Genomic DNA, 16,955 nt, shown 5'->3' on the forward strand with positions numbered 1-16,955 from the left:
TGAAAAGGAAGAAATTAAGTCGACTTGTAGGTGTTGTACAGTCTAGACGACTCGGCTCCGGGACCCAAATCTTCCTATGAATCGTAAGATATAAACTAACTCGATTCCACTACCACAATAATTTGCTTGCTGTTGGAGTTAGTGTCCTCCACAATAGTGCGTTAACATAATAAATCTCATTAATAGAATATCATCAGATATTTAATTATTTGATCCTCGTCAGTTGATTAACGTAAATCGATAACGGTTGGCTGACTAGAGTTTGACGTTATTGTCGTGAGACGGCGGTGATCAATCGACCCTTTCGGTCACACCTAAAGGAACGAACCCAAATTGATAACTAATTAATTGTATGAGATACAATTCATTTAGTCCCTTGATTTATAGATTAAGAGGTTAGTCGATTATTGTTAGAGAGATTTCGAGTTGCGAACTCGAGGAGCGGCAGTTATTATTTAATTATGCGATAATTAAATAATAAGTTTTGGGAAACGGGTTTTAGTTAATTAACTGTTAATTTACTAAAATTGTACTAATTGATTAATGTGATTAATATTAGTACGTAAATAATATGTGTAGTGGTACACGTATATTTACAGAGTGAATTGGACGGATTTATTATGGAAGCAATTAAACATGATACGATGTTTAAAATGAAAATTACACGGACTTGTGCGACAAATATAAAAACCAACATGGACCCGTATATGGTCATGTGGACCGTGTAAAATAAGTGTAATGGATGATTACTTACATAATCATTTTACCTTATTTTGTATACTACCATAATATATGTTTTATACTACATTTTGCATGTGATGTAAGATAAAAATATAAAACAAAAATTGTCCACTAAAGACTCCTTCCACCCGCCACTTCCTTTCCCATTTCTACACTCTATATATTATTCACTTGTTCACTCCATCCTTCTTACACAATTCATCATACTTTGCATGTGAACAAAGCTCTTCCTTCTCTCTACAATAATTCCTCTCTAGTATACTATTATTACTAAGAATAGTTAGTAATATTACTAGTATTATTATCAAGGGCACATATTAATAAGTTACTAGTTCTTACTTATTAATATTATTTGGGTTGTTCTTGGGTGCTACTTGGAGGAGACTTTCTAGTTGAAGGTTATTCAAGGAGGATCATCCACTTATTTTAGCTCAAGAACAAATTAGTAAGGAGAACTAATTTGTGCCCATTTTACCTTATATTCAATGTAAGGAAATTGTTTTTCCTTATACTTTGTTTTTATGCTTTTATATTAGCATGCATGTTACATAGATCACATTAACATCAATTTATGAGATAAATTTATTTTATTAGAGAGTCTAATATGGATCTATGATCTTTCAAGTGGTATCAGAGCATAGGCTTGTAATTTGCATGTTGATTTTAAGCATTTTTATGAATTATGAGATAATTAGTAAAAACTCAAAAATTGTGTTAGAAGAGGTTTTGGCACGAAATTTTTGGGACATGCATACCTACTGATCTCAAAAGGTTTGTGGAATTTTTTTGTGATTTTTCAAGTAATTTTGCTAATTTTAATGTTTTTTGGTAGAAAACCGAGTCAAAATGTCGCATTTTAGTGAAAAATTGACTAAAATTAGTTAAATGTTGATTCGGTGCATGGCCTTTTTATGGCATTTCATGCATGTTTTCTACTGATTGTATGCAAAAGGTTGAAGGTTGGTTCGAAATTTTTGCATGTTTATTGATTTTTTGAGTAAAAAGTCGATAAAAGTCCAATTAATTAATCATAATTTCGAAATTTTTGATTCTGCCCATGATAAATTTATGTACATTTAGAAATATTATTTAAATGTCAAAAGTGATTTTGCATGTGTGTTTTCACTTTGTTTTGATGATTTATTGGTTTTAGTGGTTAAAAACCGATAAATATCGATCTTTTTCTTCACAAAATTTATCCGAAATTTTTGGGCAATTTTTATGACTTTTTGGTGTTCTTGGGAGTGTTCCAGAATACTAAAAATTTTTGTTTCAATTGTTTGGGTAATTTTTCAATTATTTTGGATTTTTACTTAAATATTATGATTTTTCCGATTTAATTAGCAAATTATCACCAAACCAAACTAATAATTTGTCATAAAATTAGTGAAGACTAATTTTGAGGTTCAAAACAGTTTGGACTATTAGTTTGGACTTAAATGAGATTTAAGAGTTAATTATTGATTTTTACATGTTAAAAATCGATTAAATCCACAAAACCGAGATGGATACCAATGAATGATAGGTAGGGCGATTTTGGCATCATATTTACAGCATTTTAAGCATATTTATTTAAGTTGAATGAATGATTGTCATTTATTTAAAGTATTTATCTTTTGTACCTAGTATGGCCTAGTTAATTTTTAATCGTTATTACCCGAAATGAATGGGAATATCGATTTGTTTGTAATTAAATACGATCTCGTATCGTCGGTTTGTAATTAATTAATAGTTTTATTCATTTTATTAATTAATGTATAATAGGAATAGCTATGTAATTCATTTGTAATAGTTATTTTACCGGCGTTTACAAAAGACGGATTACAACGAAACGGAGTCTATTTTTGGAAGGTGTTCCAAATCCCACAAGGAAGAGCCACTTAAGGAATGAAGAGGCAAGGGACCAAGGAGTTGGTTTCCGAAATGTAATAGACTAGTTGTTTATTAACTAGGAGGCCATACTAGGATTTATTCATATGCTTACATGTTTGCTTGTTTTATTTTCGCGCATGCCAAAATCGCCATTCACATGCATTTTATTTTTCGCGGTTGTCAATTCACGTCATTTACATTCGCTGAATTAATTCACTTATAAGGAATTTATGACTAAATTGACAAGATCTCTCACATAACTAAAATTGAGATTAGCCTTACCAATTAGTAACACCTATGAATCTCTTGTTCATTAGAGCCACGCTCGCCTAGCGGGTGTTCTCTTTTTACCTTGGGTAAGTAGGGTGGTAAGCGGTTATCACACGCCAAAATTGGTTGGACTCAACGGGATATAAGACGGTCTTGTGTTCCGGGGCTAGTAGATAAATTTGAGGAAATTTGTCGACCAAGAGTTCTAGAGGTAGAATTAGTCAACGTGACTTACCGAATTTACGCAATTATGGGATGTTTCGCCCAAGCGATGCTCATTTTTGTTTAATATTTGGGTCTTGGAATCATTTATATAATTTAGTGGGAGGTCATTATATAAATGCTAAAACTTGCTAAACATGTTTTTACAAGTAATTTTAAAACAATGAATGTTAATTTCCCTTTTTGTTGTAGCATTTTAATTCGCAATGGCAACTTCATCAACTCCATCGACTACTTCACTAGGCAAAGATTCATGGCTAAGGTCCGTAATGGACAAATGTATTTTAAAAGATGACGGTAGTAACTTTCTTGAATGGGAATCCAACATCAAAAGTGCCGCGTTGTCCGACAATGTGCTCACTTACTTAACCGATGCTCCTCCTATCGAGCCCGGTGCAAGAGCTTCATCGGCGGTGCGGACCGCCTATGATGACTATGTGAGGATGTTGAATGATATCAAGAATGTGTTGATATGGTCAATATCGCCAAAGCTCAAGCCATCATGCATTTCTTTAAATGCTTACGAGATATTCACTCGTATGATCACTATGTTTTCACAAACACCTAAAGTCCGTCAATACGATGCGGCGGCACGCTTCTTTGAAGCTAAGCTTGAGAGGGGCCAAAAGGTTGGTCCCCATGTCCTTCAAATGGTCGAATATGTTGACATCCTAGAGCGTCTAGGGTGTAAGATTCCTAAAACTCTTGTGGTGGATCGTATCCTTCACTCACTTCCCACCAAGTTTGCCCACTTTAGGGTACACTACAACATGAATGGTATGGATAAGAGTTACCATGAAATTCATGCACTCCTCACCCAAGCGGAGAGGGATATGGAGGCTAGTGGGAGTGAAAAGGGAGATGTTTTAACCATGAAGTTAAAGAACATGTCTCTTGGAGTCAAGAAAGGAAAAGGGAAACAAAAGTCCCAATTCAAGAAATCGTCAAAGAAAATTGACAAGGGAAAGGGGAAGGCCGTTGTGAATGACAATCCCAAGGCAAAAAGTGTCAAGCTCTCCGAGGCCGAATGTTTCCATTGTAATGGGAAGGGGCATTATAGGAGGAGTTGTCCCAAATACTTGGAGGATCTCAAGGAAGGGCGTGTGACGCCTATTGGTATGATTTCCTCTCTCTATGTGATAGACGTTAATTATGCTTGTACTTCCACTTGGGTACTTGATACCGGATGTGGCTCTCACCTTTGTAACCATTTGCGGGGTATAAGGGACGTGCAAGCACTAGCAAAAGGTGATGTGGATCTCCGCATGGGCAATGGAGCTAGAGTAGCCGCCGTTGCCGTAGGGGACCTATGTGCTCACTTTAGCTAGTGGTTTAGAGTTGTATTTAAATAAGTGTTATTTTGTACCAACTTTAACTAAGAACATCATCTCCATTTCCGCGTTAGACGCGGAAGGCTTTTGTTTTATGATCAAGGACAAGTGTTGTACTTTTTCTTTAAATGATGTGGTTTATGGCAAGGCCATTTCAATTGGAGGCATTTATGTTTTAAATGATGTTAATGACGTTTATCATATGGAAACTAAAAAGCTCAAAAAGGGTGATCCAAACGAATCCTACCTTTGGCATTGTCGTTTAGGCCACATAAACGAAAGACGCATTAAGAGACTTGCTTCATCAAAAGTGCTCAAACCATTTGGTTTCGAATCTTATGGTACATGCGAGTCTTGCCTTTTAGGCAAGATGACTCGTGCACCTTTTGCGGGAAAAGGGACACGAGCTAGTGAGGTTTTGGCTCTCATACACACGGATGTGTGTGGACCATTAACCATCACCGCTAGAGGAGGTTTTCACTACTTCATTACTTTTACCGATGACTTAAGTAGATATGGGTATGTCTACTTAATGAAGAACAAAAGTGAAGCCTTTGACAAGTTCAAAGAGTTTCAAAAGGAAGTAGAGAACCAATTGGATAAAAAGATAAAGACTCTACGGTCCGACCGTGGTGGTGAGTATCTAAATATTGAATTTGATTCACACCTAAAAGATTGTGGTATAGTATCACAATGGACTCCTCCTGGCACACCGCAATTAAATGGTGTGGCCGAAAGGAGAAACCGAACTTTACTTGATATGGTTCGGTCAATGATGAGTCTAACTGAGCTTCCTAGTTCATTTTGGGGTTTTGCCCTCTTGTCTGCAGTATTTTCACTAAATCGAAGCCCGACTAAAGCGGCCGATAAGACTCCATATGAGATATGGACAGGGAGAGTCCCTCATTTGTCATTCATGCGTATTTGGGGTTGCGAAGCGTACGTTAAGATCAAGTCGACAATAAGCTTGCACCTAGGTCGACAAATGTCTTTTGTAGGATATCCAAGGGAAACACGTGGCTATTACTTCTACAATAAACACGAGAACAAAGTGTTTGTGGCTCGTGATGCTGTCTTCCTAGAAAAGGAATTTATTTCTAGGAGACAGAGTGGGAGAAAATTTGAGCTTGAAGAAGTTCGAGAGCCACAAACCGAGAATGAGGTAGAGGAGAACGTGGAGGAAAACATTCCCTCTTCCTCTGAAACGGTAATTATTCCTAGAAAGTCAAGTAGGATTTCTAATCCACCTGATCGATACCTTGGTAACATCGAAGAGGATGGTGTTTTGTTACTTCTTGAAAGTAATGAACCCACTACCTACAAATCGGCCATGTCTAGTCCCGACTCCTCGCTTTGGCCAGAAGCCATGCGGTCCGAAATGGATTCCATGTACGAGAACCAAGTATGGGACTTGGTGGATTTACCTGAGGGAGTGCGACCTCTTCAATGTAAATGGATATACAAAATTAAACTCGGCGTGGATAAACATGTGGATGTTTACAAAGCTAGATTGGTGGCAAAAGGTTTCACCCAAGTTCATGGTTTACACTATGACGAAACCTTCGCTCCAGTCGCTATGCTAAGGTCCATTAGGATAATCTTAGCGGTTGCCGCATTTCATGATTATGAGATTTGGCAAATGGATGTCAAAACCGCCTTTTTGAATGGGATTCTAGAAGAAGAGGTGTACATGATACAACCCGAAGGTTTTGTGGATACATCTAACCCTAAGAAGGTGTGTAAGCTCAAGAAGTCCATCTATGGTCTTAAGCAGGCATCTAGGAGTTGGAACCATCGCTTTGATCATGTCATTAAACAATACGGATTCACTAGAAGTGTGGAAGAACCGTGTTTATACATGAAGTTTAGTGGGAGTAAGGTTGTATTCCTTGTCCTATATGTGGATGACATATTGCTCATTGGGAATGACATTCCATCGCTCACTTCCGTTAAGGAGTGGCTAGGGAAACACTTCCAAATGAAGGACTTGGGAGAGGCACAACGAATCTTAGGTATCCGGATCTATAGGGATAGGTCCAAGAGGATACTAGCATTGAGTCAAAAAGCTTATATTGACAAAGTTCTTGACCGGTTCAATATGAAAGACTCCAAGAGAGGATTTCTACCTATGGGCCAAGGGATTACTTTGAGCAAGTCACGCCTCTCCCTCTACCCCTAAGGAAATTGAACACATGAAGACCGTCCCTTATGCTTCCGCTGTTGGGTCTATCATGTATGCTATGATTTGCACTCGTCCCGACGTTGCGTATGCCTTGAGCATGACAAGTCGGTATCAAGCCAAGCCTGGTGAGAGTCACTGGATAGCCGTAAAGAACATCCTTAAGTACTTGAGAAGAACTAAAGATTCGTTCTTAGTGTTTGGAGGAGAAACTGAGTTGTGTGTAAGAGGTTACACGGACGCAAGTTTCCAAATCGATCGGGATGACATGAAATCCCAATCCGGCTACGTGTTTATGCTAAATGGAGGAGCCGTTTCTTTGGAAGAGCTTCAAGCAAAGTGTTACTGCGGATTCTACAACAGAGGCCGAGTACCTTGCGGCGTCGAGGCTGCGAAAGGAAGCTGTTTGGATTAGGCAATTCATGGAGGGGCTAGGAGTAGTCCATTCCGCCAAAGATCCTATCACTCTATATTGTGATAACAGTGGAGCTATTTTTCAAGCCAAAGAGCCTAAGTCTAGTAACAAATCTAGACACATTGAAAGGAAATACCATGTAATTAGAGATTATGTGGAAAGGAAGGAAATTGACATTTGTAAGGTTGGGACAGATGACAACATTGCTGATCCTTTAACCAAGCCTTTATCAAAGGCCAAGCATGATGGTCATGTCGTCTCTATGGGATTGAGACGAGTACCAGATTTTCTTTAGATTATGGATATGTAATAATTGGATAGTGTATCTTTTATTATATATATGATAATCACATTCATTGTTTTCGTATTCATTCTTTTATGAATTTTTATTTAGTGTGACTAAATTTTAATACCTTGTTTATCCGAATAAGTTGTGGAGACAATGTTGAACACTATTCAAGTGAATAAGATGAACATTGTATTTTGTCCCTAGTCACTTAATGAGGTGACGTCTCGGAGTGACTAGATTGTGAGTCGATTGATGGTTGTTCAACACCATAAGGTCATATATGATGACTGGTCGATTACATAGGCAGAGTGTGTGACACTTTGCCGGACGGTGACCATTTAGAGAGTCCCTAAGTTCTATTATAGACGCCTGGTCGTGGCGGGGATCTCTAAGATGTTCTAATAAGTCGATTCTTTTGATCAAGACTATTATCCGAGCAGTGCGGTTTCGAGTGACTTTGGTTTTTGTCCTAGGTCGTGCCGTGAAAGGAGGCCAAAAGGGCATTTACTAGGTCATGGTGAGTTGTATTGTGCAATAGGATAGATAGGGCATACAAGAATTGTCCACCCACGTTGGGTTACTATATCTCAAGGCCACTCGAGGAGTTAATGACTACAAATGCGTGGCCACGCTCGGAAGTAATCTGTGAGAGATTTTTCCGGTCAAGTAGTCACACTCCCGATCGAGAAAACCACTCGCGATGTGTTCATGTGCAAGTGCGACCTGAAAGACACCTTGCATTGAGTGGGAGATTAAAACGGACAAGAGAATTGGTAGCGCACACCTTGTGTCGGACAAGTGGGAGATTGTTGGAGTTAGTGTCCTCCACAATAGTGCGTTAACATAATAAATCTCATTAATAGAATATCATCAGATATTTAATTATTTGATCCTCGTCAGTTGATTAACGTAAATCGATAACGGTTGGCTGACTAGAGTTTGACGTTATTGTCGTGAGACGGCGGTGATCAACTGACCCCTTTCGGTCACACCTAAAGGAACGAACCCAAATTGATAACTAATTAATTGTATGAGATACAATTCATTTAGTCCCTTGATTTATAGATTAAGAGGTTAGTCGATTATTGTTAGAGAGATTTCGAGTTGCGAACTCGAGGAGCGGCAGTTATTATTTAATTATGCGATAATTAAATAATAAGTTTTGGGAAACGGGTTTTAGTTAATTAATGTTAATTTACTAAAATTGTACTAATTGATTAATGTGATTAATATTAGTACGTAAATAATATGTGTAGTGGTACACGTATATTTACAGAGTGAATTGGACGGATTTATTATGGAAGCAATTAAACATGATACGATGTTTAAAATGAAAATTACACGGACTTGTGCGACAAATATAAAAACCAACATGGACCCGTATATGGTCATGTGGACCGTGTAAAATAAGTGTAATGGATGATTACTTACATAATCATTTTACCTTATTTTGTATACTACCATAATATATGTTTTATACTACATTTTGCATGTGATGTAAGATAAAAATATAAAACAAAAATTGTCCACTAAAGACTCCTTCCACCCGCCACTTCCTTTCCCATTTCTACACTCTATATATTATTCACTTGTTCACTCCATCCTTCTTACACAATTCATCATACTTTGCATGTGAACAAAGCTCTTCCTTCTCTCTACAATAATTCCTCTCTAGTATACTATTATTACTAAGAATAGTTAGTAATATTACTAGTATTATTATCAAGGGCACATATTAATAAGTTACTAGTTCTTACTTATTAATATTATTTGGGTTGTTCTTGGGTGCTACTTGGAGGAGACTTTCTAGTTGAAGGTTATTCAAGGAGGATCATCCACTTATTTTAGCTCAAGAACAAATTAGTAAGGAGAACTAATTTGTGCCCATTTTACCTTATATTCAATGTAAGGAAATTGTTTTTCCTTATACTTTGTTTTTATGCTTTTATATTAGCATGCATGTTACATAGATCACATTAACATCAATTTATGAGATAAATTTATTTTATTAGAGAGTCTAATATGGATCTATGATCTTTCACTTGCAACTATGTAAACATGTTTGTATGATCTCCACCATGAATCCCCTATGAACCCATGCCACCCTAGTGCCTTAATCTATTGTTTACAAACCCCCACTTTACTTGCTTGTTTTACTTTCATTTATTTACATTTCATTGTTCTAGTAGTGTAGCTTGTTACCTCAAATCTCAACACAATTTGTGACACCCGAAGATATAGCTTTCTACAACTGGTAACTTAATTCAATACCCGTCCTTTGGGATCCGACCTTTACTTACCACTCTACTACGAGTAGTTTGTTTAGTTATAAATATTGTTTTGGTTGGTTGACTTAGACGACAAAGTTTCGAACCGTACCAAAAATGGCGCCGTTTCCAGGGACGGTGTTTAATTGAATTGTTGTCTTTTGTTGTTTTTAGTTGTGTCTTTCTTAACCTTGGGGAAGTCAAACTCCTCAAGGTAGTTTTAATTGTTTTCTAGTTGTTTGCTTTTTGCATGTCTAGGAGATCATAAGGTAGACCTTTGCGTATTGATCCCGAAATTGAAAGAACCTTAACCAATCTTAGAAGAACCGCTAGAGGGGCTTCAACAAGTTTGGATATTGGAGAACTTGTGGATATTGGTGATATCCAATCGAATAGTGTTGTGTTTACCAACCCTTTTGCAAGAGAAGGAGAGGAGAACCTAATTCAAAACCAACCATAAGATCAACCCACAGTGCCTAAATTTTCATCTCATTCCGTACCAATAGAGGAGAACCTACCAAATGGTACTCCAACACAACCTTACTTCACCGGTAATTTCATTGCCAAATCCGCATTCATACAACTAATTGAGAGAAGCCAATTTGGAGGGATGCCTAGTGAAGATCCTCATATACACATAGAGACTTTTTGTGACTATTGTGATGCAATCTCTCAAACCGGATTAACCCAAGACCAAATTCGATGGGTGTTGTTTCCTTTTTTCTTGATCGGAGCCGCAAAACAATGGTTAAAGAGCCTAGACAAGGATAACCTTGGAATTGATTCATGGAAGAAGTTAGCACTTGCCTTCTACAAGAAGTTTTATCCTCCGGAGATGACCAACATGTTGAGAGCCCAAATCACCGGGTTCAAGCAAAGGGTTGAGGAATCATTATATGAAGCATGTGAGAGATTTAAGGACACTTGTCGCTCTTGTCCACACCATGGACTTAGTGAGTTGTTCCTTGTTCAACAATTTTAGAACGGCTTATATGAAGACTCACGAAATGTGCTTAATATGGGGTCCAACGGGAGGTTCACCGAGGTTGACGACAACCAAACATGGGCTAAAATCGAAGAAATGGCGATCCAAATTCCCAATATAGTAGGCCACGGAAGGCCACTAGAGGAGGAAAGCATGAGGTGGATTCCATCACACAATTGGGTACTCAACTAAGTGCTCACATCGACATAATCAACTTGAAGTTTGAGAAGGCCATGGCTAAGCTGGATGAAGCTTCGAAATCACCCAAACAACATGTCAATGCTATGATGGCATCATCTACCATCCCAAATGGAGTATGTGAAAGTTGTGGAACCTTGGGACATGATCAAAATGAATGTAGGGGAACAAATGAACAAGTGAATGCTTTCCAAGCATACAAGAATGGCACCCCCTTACTCCAACTACTATAATGAGAATACCAAATTCCATCCAAACCTTTCATACAAAAGCCAAAATGTCCAAAACCCTCAACCCACATACACACCACCTCCAATGAGAAATCCTACTCAAAGATCATACTACAATCAACCCAATGACCAAGCCTTTGATGTTCAAAAAGCGGTCCTCCAAATGCAAAAGAGCCAACAAGATTTCTTTGCTCAAATGCAAAGGGATAGCCAAGCCAAAGAAACCACCATCAACAATATCCTTACTCACACCAAAATGTTGGAGACTCAATTGTCTCAATTGGACTCTTCTATCTCCCAAAGACAAAAGGGACAATTACCTCCTCAAGGTAATCCTCCCACAAGACATGAGACTATCAATGCTATCTACTTGAGGAGCGGTACTAGATATGAGGGACCAAAGATGCAAATTGAAGAAGGAATTGTGGAGGAGAATGACAAGCAAAATGATGTGATTGAACCACTAAAGAGAAATCCTAAGGTGGTAGAGACAACAACCAATGACTCATCAAAGAAGAGAAATGAAGAGAAGGCTAAAGAAATTGAGAAAGAGCCTATTGTGATTAGACTCCAATTCCCAAGTCGTCAAGCTAAGCCCAAATTTGATGAGCAACTTGGAAAATTCATGGAGATTGTGAAGAACTTAGAATTTCTATACCATTCACGGAGCTAATCCATCATGTTCCGGCCTATGCAAAGTACATGAAAGATATCCTTACCAAGAAGAAGTCCATTCGAAAATTGGAAACCATTGCCTTTACAAAGGTGAGTAGTGCAATTCTACAAGGGAATTCCCCTCCAAAGCTCAAAGATCCGGGAAGTTTCTTTATTCCATGTACCATTGGTGATACCACAATCAACAAGGCACTATGTGATCTAGGTGAAAGTGTGAGTGTCATGACATACTCGGTATGTGAAAGACTAGGAGTGGGAGAGCTCAAGTGCACCAACATGACCTTACAAATGGCGGATCGTTCAACAAAGAAACCACTAGGAGTATGGGAAGATGTACCCGTGAGAGTTGGAAAGTTTTTTATACCGGTAGACTTTGTCATTGTCGATATGGAGGAGGATTCCAACATTCCAATCATTCTAGGAAGACCATTCCTATACACCGCCGGAGCGGTGATCGATGTGAAACATGGAGAGCTCACACTTGAAGTAGGTGATGAAACAATCACCTTCAACCTTGATAAGACTATGAGAGCTCCCAATTTGTTTGAACATGTTTTATGGTTGATCACTATACTTGGAAGGGTGACAAGAAGAAGATGGAATCTCCATTCAAAGAACAAGGGAAAGATGGGAATCTCAAAGAGAAAGGCAAAGACACACCGCCCAATTGGAAGAAATATATTGATGATGTTGAAATGGCTCTATTCGGAGAGCATGGAATTTTTCACAACAACAATGAGAGCTTGCAAAGCTCACTCATGACAAGTAAAGATGGAGGCCTCATTGGCCATGATAACAAGGAAAGAGAGTTGCTCTTGTCAACTCATGATTCACCCTACATAGGAGAGAAAGCAAATGAAGTTTACAGACTATGGGATGATGAATTTGAGGGATTGGTTAATCCCTACATTGGGAATGCTATGACTCTAGACCAAGGCTTGATGGATCCTTGTCAACACTTTGACTCGGATTACCACTATGAAGACAACAATGTGCAAGGGTCTATGCAAGACCTTTACCATGAGAATGAACAAGCCTTTGACTACTTCTACAAGGTATTAAGCAACATCAACAACACCTTGGATTTGCCTCCTTGACATTTCTCAAAAGAAGGAGAGTTTGGTGGAGTCCTCCCTAAACCACCAATTGTAAATATTCTAACCTTTTAACTTGCATTTCATTTAATTTGTACATTACTCTTTTTTGCATTGCACCTTACATGCTTTGTTGATTAACTTGTGTGGCATGAGAGCAGGTGAGGGAGGGATTTTAATATGCTTCAAATGTGTAGTGTTTGATGATCAAGTGTGGGGAAGCACATGCTTAGGCTAACCAAGCCCTTGTAATGCTACCCAAGAAGAATTGAAGAAGAAAAAGAAGAATAAATCACACGGGGCGAAGACCCCCACGAGCAGATGTGAGCTCGTGGGGACTGGGAAAAGGCTGCAAAGTGGAATCTGGTCTGTGAAAGAATTTGCCCGAGCCGAGGTCAAGTCGAGCGAGCCAATGCTCAAGACGCCGACCTCAGCTTAAGTCGTGGGGACTGGAGGGGTTCTCTATTGTAAAATTTACACTGGAAGACAATCTTACCATCTAAAGCTCAAGTCGAGCGAGCAAGTTGAGAATCCGCCAGACCTGGTCTTGAGACTCCCGTCTCCAAAGCCCTCCAGAAAATTGATTTTCCACTTTCCAAAAATCCGCCCGACTTGCCCTTGAGTCACCCGTCCCGACCTGTTATATCACCAAACACGGGACCAGAACCGACCTTCTTCATTTCATTTCACTTCATTCAAACACAAACACCATTATTTCCCTCACTTCAACCTTCAAACCCTCATCCAAAAACAACATTCTCTCATCCAAATTCACCCAAATCAAGTCCAAACTTGCTCAAAACAAAAACAAATCACTCCTTCATCAACATAAGACCATTCAAACAACAATTTCTTCAAAAAAATCAATCAATTTCTCTAGGGTTGGTGAAAATTCGAAAAAACCCTAAATTGATTAGGCATTCAATTGAAACTTGAAGAAAGAAGCATTCAAGCATTTACTTGGTGTGTTGATACAAGAAGGAAAGCAATGGCAAGGACCAAGGGAGGAATCAAGGCAACAAAAACACCAACATTGTCTAAAAGATAAAAAGCTCTAGCATCCAAAGCAATGGTCTTGGTACAAAGGGAGCAAGCTACTACTTCAACCAACAATGATATTGAGGAAGCTACTAATTCTATCCCGGAAGTAGAACAATTGAAGAACTATCCGGAGGTAACTTTCTTATCCGATAAGCACAGGCTTGCATTCGAATCCCTTGCCAAGAAAAAGATTCTAGCTACAAAATTTGTATGTCAAGATGCTTTGAGAAAATTGGGTGTCCTTGAACAAACAAAGGCATTTTTCGAGTCCATGAGGTTAGCAACCCTCTTTAAAATGAATAAATTGACATACCCCTCCTTGACTTCGGAGTTCATTAGCTCCTTGAGGGAGTATAAGATTGAGACTTGAAATTATGTAGAATTCCGTCTCGAAAACAAGACTAGAACGATGCACAAAGATGAATTTGGTGAAGTATTTGGGCTTAAGAACCATGACCGGTTCACAAAGAAACCATTGGAATTTGATGCCGAACCAATTTGGCTACCTATCTCCGGTCGTAAGTTCACTACTTTCAAAGAGTGTCATGCCTTGTACATTCATCATCCAGGTATACGGTATTGGCACAAGTTCGTGGCAAACACTTTGATTAGTAGAAAAGAAGCCAATCACTTGACGGAATTAGACTTTGTTTACCTTGAGTCTTTCTTGAATGTTGGTGGGAAACCCAAGAGTGATTATAATGTTCTTCAACTATTGATAAAAAGATGGTTGGATATTGAGAATGGGAAGGATGGTGCGGCCTTTATTGTTAATGGAGGCTTGGTGACGAGGTTGGCAAAACATTTTAACCCGGATTTCAACAAAGATAACACTTATAAATCGGTTAAAGGCAGCCACCTTCTTGATATGAGCAACATGATTCACAAGTTTCAATGGGTCAAGCATGATAACTTGGACCATAACTATGAGGTGGCTCATCAAGGATGCCAAGTCCATTGTCTTACCAAGTAAGATTTGTCGCATCTCTACCCACCGAACCAACTACCTCATCCCCGTTTCCGAACAAGCCGAGACCATCATCAAACAATAACAACAACCAAGAGAAGAACCCTCCTCCTCAATTGTTACACCACCTTATCCCTTTGCCTACCAAGAATTCAAAGCTAATGGTGCTATGGCGGGCAATGACTACTTAACCCAACTAACAACACATGCATAAAGAAGCTCACACTGACCGAGTGAATGCATATTACGCCCAATATCCAACCCTCTACCATCTTGCTAGGCAAGGACTCCTTGATCCTTCGAGTTCTTTGCCGGATTGGGTGGATATGAAAGTGTTCTTTCCTAATGCTTCTGAAGATGAAGAAAGGGATACAAGGAGAGAGGAGGAAGTTGATGATGAGAGCAGTAAAGGTAATGAGTCTTGCCAAGATAATGAGGAAGAAGAGCAAAGTTCAAGTGAACAGAATGATGGTGAAACCTCCGGTTCCATGGAGGTAGATGATGATGATGATGTCACGATGAGTGACAATTGATGGTTAACAAAGCATGAAGGAGGGCACTACAATGCGGAGTTGATCACTTATGCTAGTGCCAACTTATTCCATTGTAAGTCTCCTACCCCTCTTTTTGCTTTGTTTTTATCTCATAGTTCCATAACTTGTATAGTTGCTAACTTGCACCACTTTGAGAGTCATTTCGGGCTCTTGGTAGTTTTGAGTTTGGAGTCCTAACACCACTGAAAAGACCCCCACCTCGGTCACATTGAGGTGTTTATCTTTTTGCTCCCACTATAAGAATCCAAAATGACAATCTTCATTCATGCATTGCATTTCATGCCTTGTGAATAAACTTCCCTTTCTTTTTGCACTAGCAATAGTGTTTTGTCCGGTTTGGGGAACTTCAATCATAAGGAATGAGAGTTAATCCAAATTAGCTCTCCGAACAATAGAAAGCATGCATCATGTAGTATAGTTTAGTTTGCATCACTTGTATATATTTATCACATGTACATATCTCACATATAGTTTGAATCTAGTGTAGAATCATGCATCATTCATTCCATTGCATTTGCACAATTCCCTATTGTTTTGTCCATTGAGGACAATGTCCATTCTAAGTGTGGGGATGGGGAATTCTAACACCTTCTAACCCAAAAATTTAAAAATGATTAAAATTTGAAAATTTTCAAAAATCCAAAAACATGTTCTTCCTTTTGTAGCATAGAAATGTATATACTGTATATATTTTTTTGTTTGTGTTCACTGCTATTACATTGGATCGACTACGCCACATCTGAGGCATGAGGAATATGAAGACCGCATGGTATGATCTTTCCAAAACTCCTTTTCCTCTCTATGTTAATGACAATGTGGCTTCTTTTTGTTTGATGCGGTACAAACCAATGTGATTCTAGGAGTTGCATTTAGATTATATGGCATACTAGTGATACTAGCATTTGCATTAGGTTGTATATATGTTAGTTGCATCATGGCATGTAGTTGCATTTTAGGAAAATTTTGTGAAAATGTCTAGTTGGGAAGCTTGGCAAGTGTATATAGTCCCTTGTAGATAATTTTTCTCCTTGAGGCTTTGTTTGCTAGAATACCCTCAAGACACCATAGAATGTGTCATACTAGTATCTTTTAACCCATGGACTAAGGCCTAGTCAAGAGTACCATGTGGTGTGATGACTCCTTGGCTACCGTTTATTCCAAGGTGACCCTTGATGCCATGCAATCGTTCTTTCATTACTATCATCATGTTTTGCAAAATACAAAGGGAATGGGCACAAAAATCTCCAAATTGAGTTCAAGTACCAAAATAAAAATCAAAAAGTTTTCAAAAATGCATCAATGAAAAGAGGAGCAAAAAAATAGACTCCTAAGCTTCAATAAAAGTGCCCTTGCTACAAAATGGGGTTATTTTGAAAATGTTCAAAAATGCAAAGAAATTGCCAAAGTATCAAAATTGCCAAACATCAAAAGTGGCAAAGAAATGTTCTCATAAATCAAATACCACAAGAAATTGGGGGAAACAAGACAAAAGCAAACTACTATTGCGAAACTCAAATCATAACAATCCCTTTTATCCATTGCTAAATCCTTTCTTTGTTGCATGGTGGACAGGGGACGACCTTTCTTCTTGTCTAGGCAAGAGGGGGAATTCCGCGATCGTACAG

The 16,955-nt window shown here is 38.5% G+C and overlaps 1 protein-coding gene and 1 non-coding gene across 2 annotated transcripts; one reads left to right on the top strand and one right to left on the bottom strand.

The window, feature by feature from the left end:
• The first annotated feature begins 678 nt into the window (after nt 1–678).
• Nucleotides 679–14,782, top strand: LOC141647520 (uncharacterized). The gene is made up of 3 exons (XM_074455736.1): nt 679–1,228; nt 3,298–4,323; nt 14,190–14,782. Exons 2-3 carry the CDS (start codon nt 3,312–3,314, stop codon nt 14,780–14,782), a joined length of 1,605 nt encoding a protein of 534 aa, XP_074311837.1. The 5' UTR covers nt 679–1,228; nt 3,298–3,311.
• On the bottom strand, nt 10,431–10,537 carry LOC141620787 (small nucleolar RNA R71). Its single transcript, XR_012532039.1, has one exon. It is a non-coding gene; the product is annotated as a small nucleolar RNA R71 (small nucleolar RNA).
• Nucleotides 14,783–16,955: the final 2,173 nt, after the last annotated feature.

This window comes from Silene latifolia, chromosome 1 (assembly GCF_048544455.1).
Source record: "Silene latifolia isolate original U9 population chromosome 1, ASM4854445v1, whole genome shotgun sequence".
Taxonomy (NCBI): domain Eukaryota; kingdom Viridiplantae; phylum Streptophyta; class Magnoliopsida; order Caryophyllales; family Caryophyllaceae; genus Silene; species Silene latifolia.

Excerpts from the sequence above, each read along its gene's own strand:
- LOC141647520 (XM_074455736.1), top strand. The coding sequence starts at position 3,312 with ATGGCAACTTCATCAACTCCATCGACTACTTCACTAGGCAAAGATTCA. Across the intron at positions 4,324-14,189 it reads CCTTTGTAACCATTTGCGGG|AATTCCGTCTCGAAAACAAG; the intron begins GTATAAGGGACG and ends GAAATTATGTAG.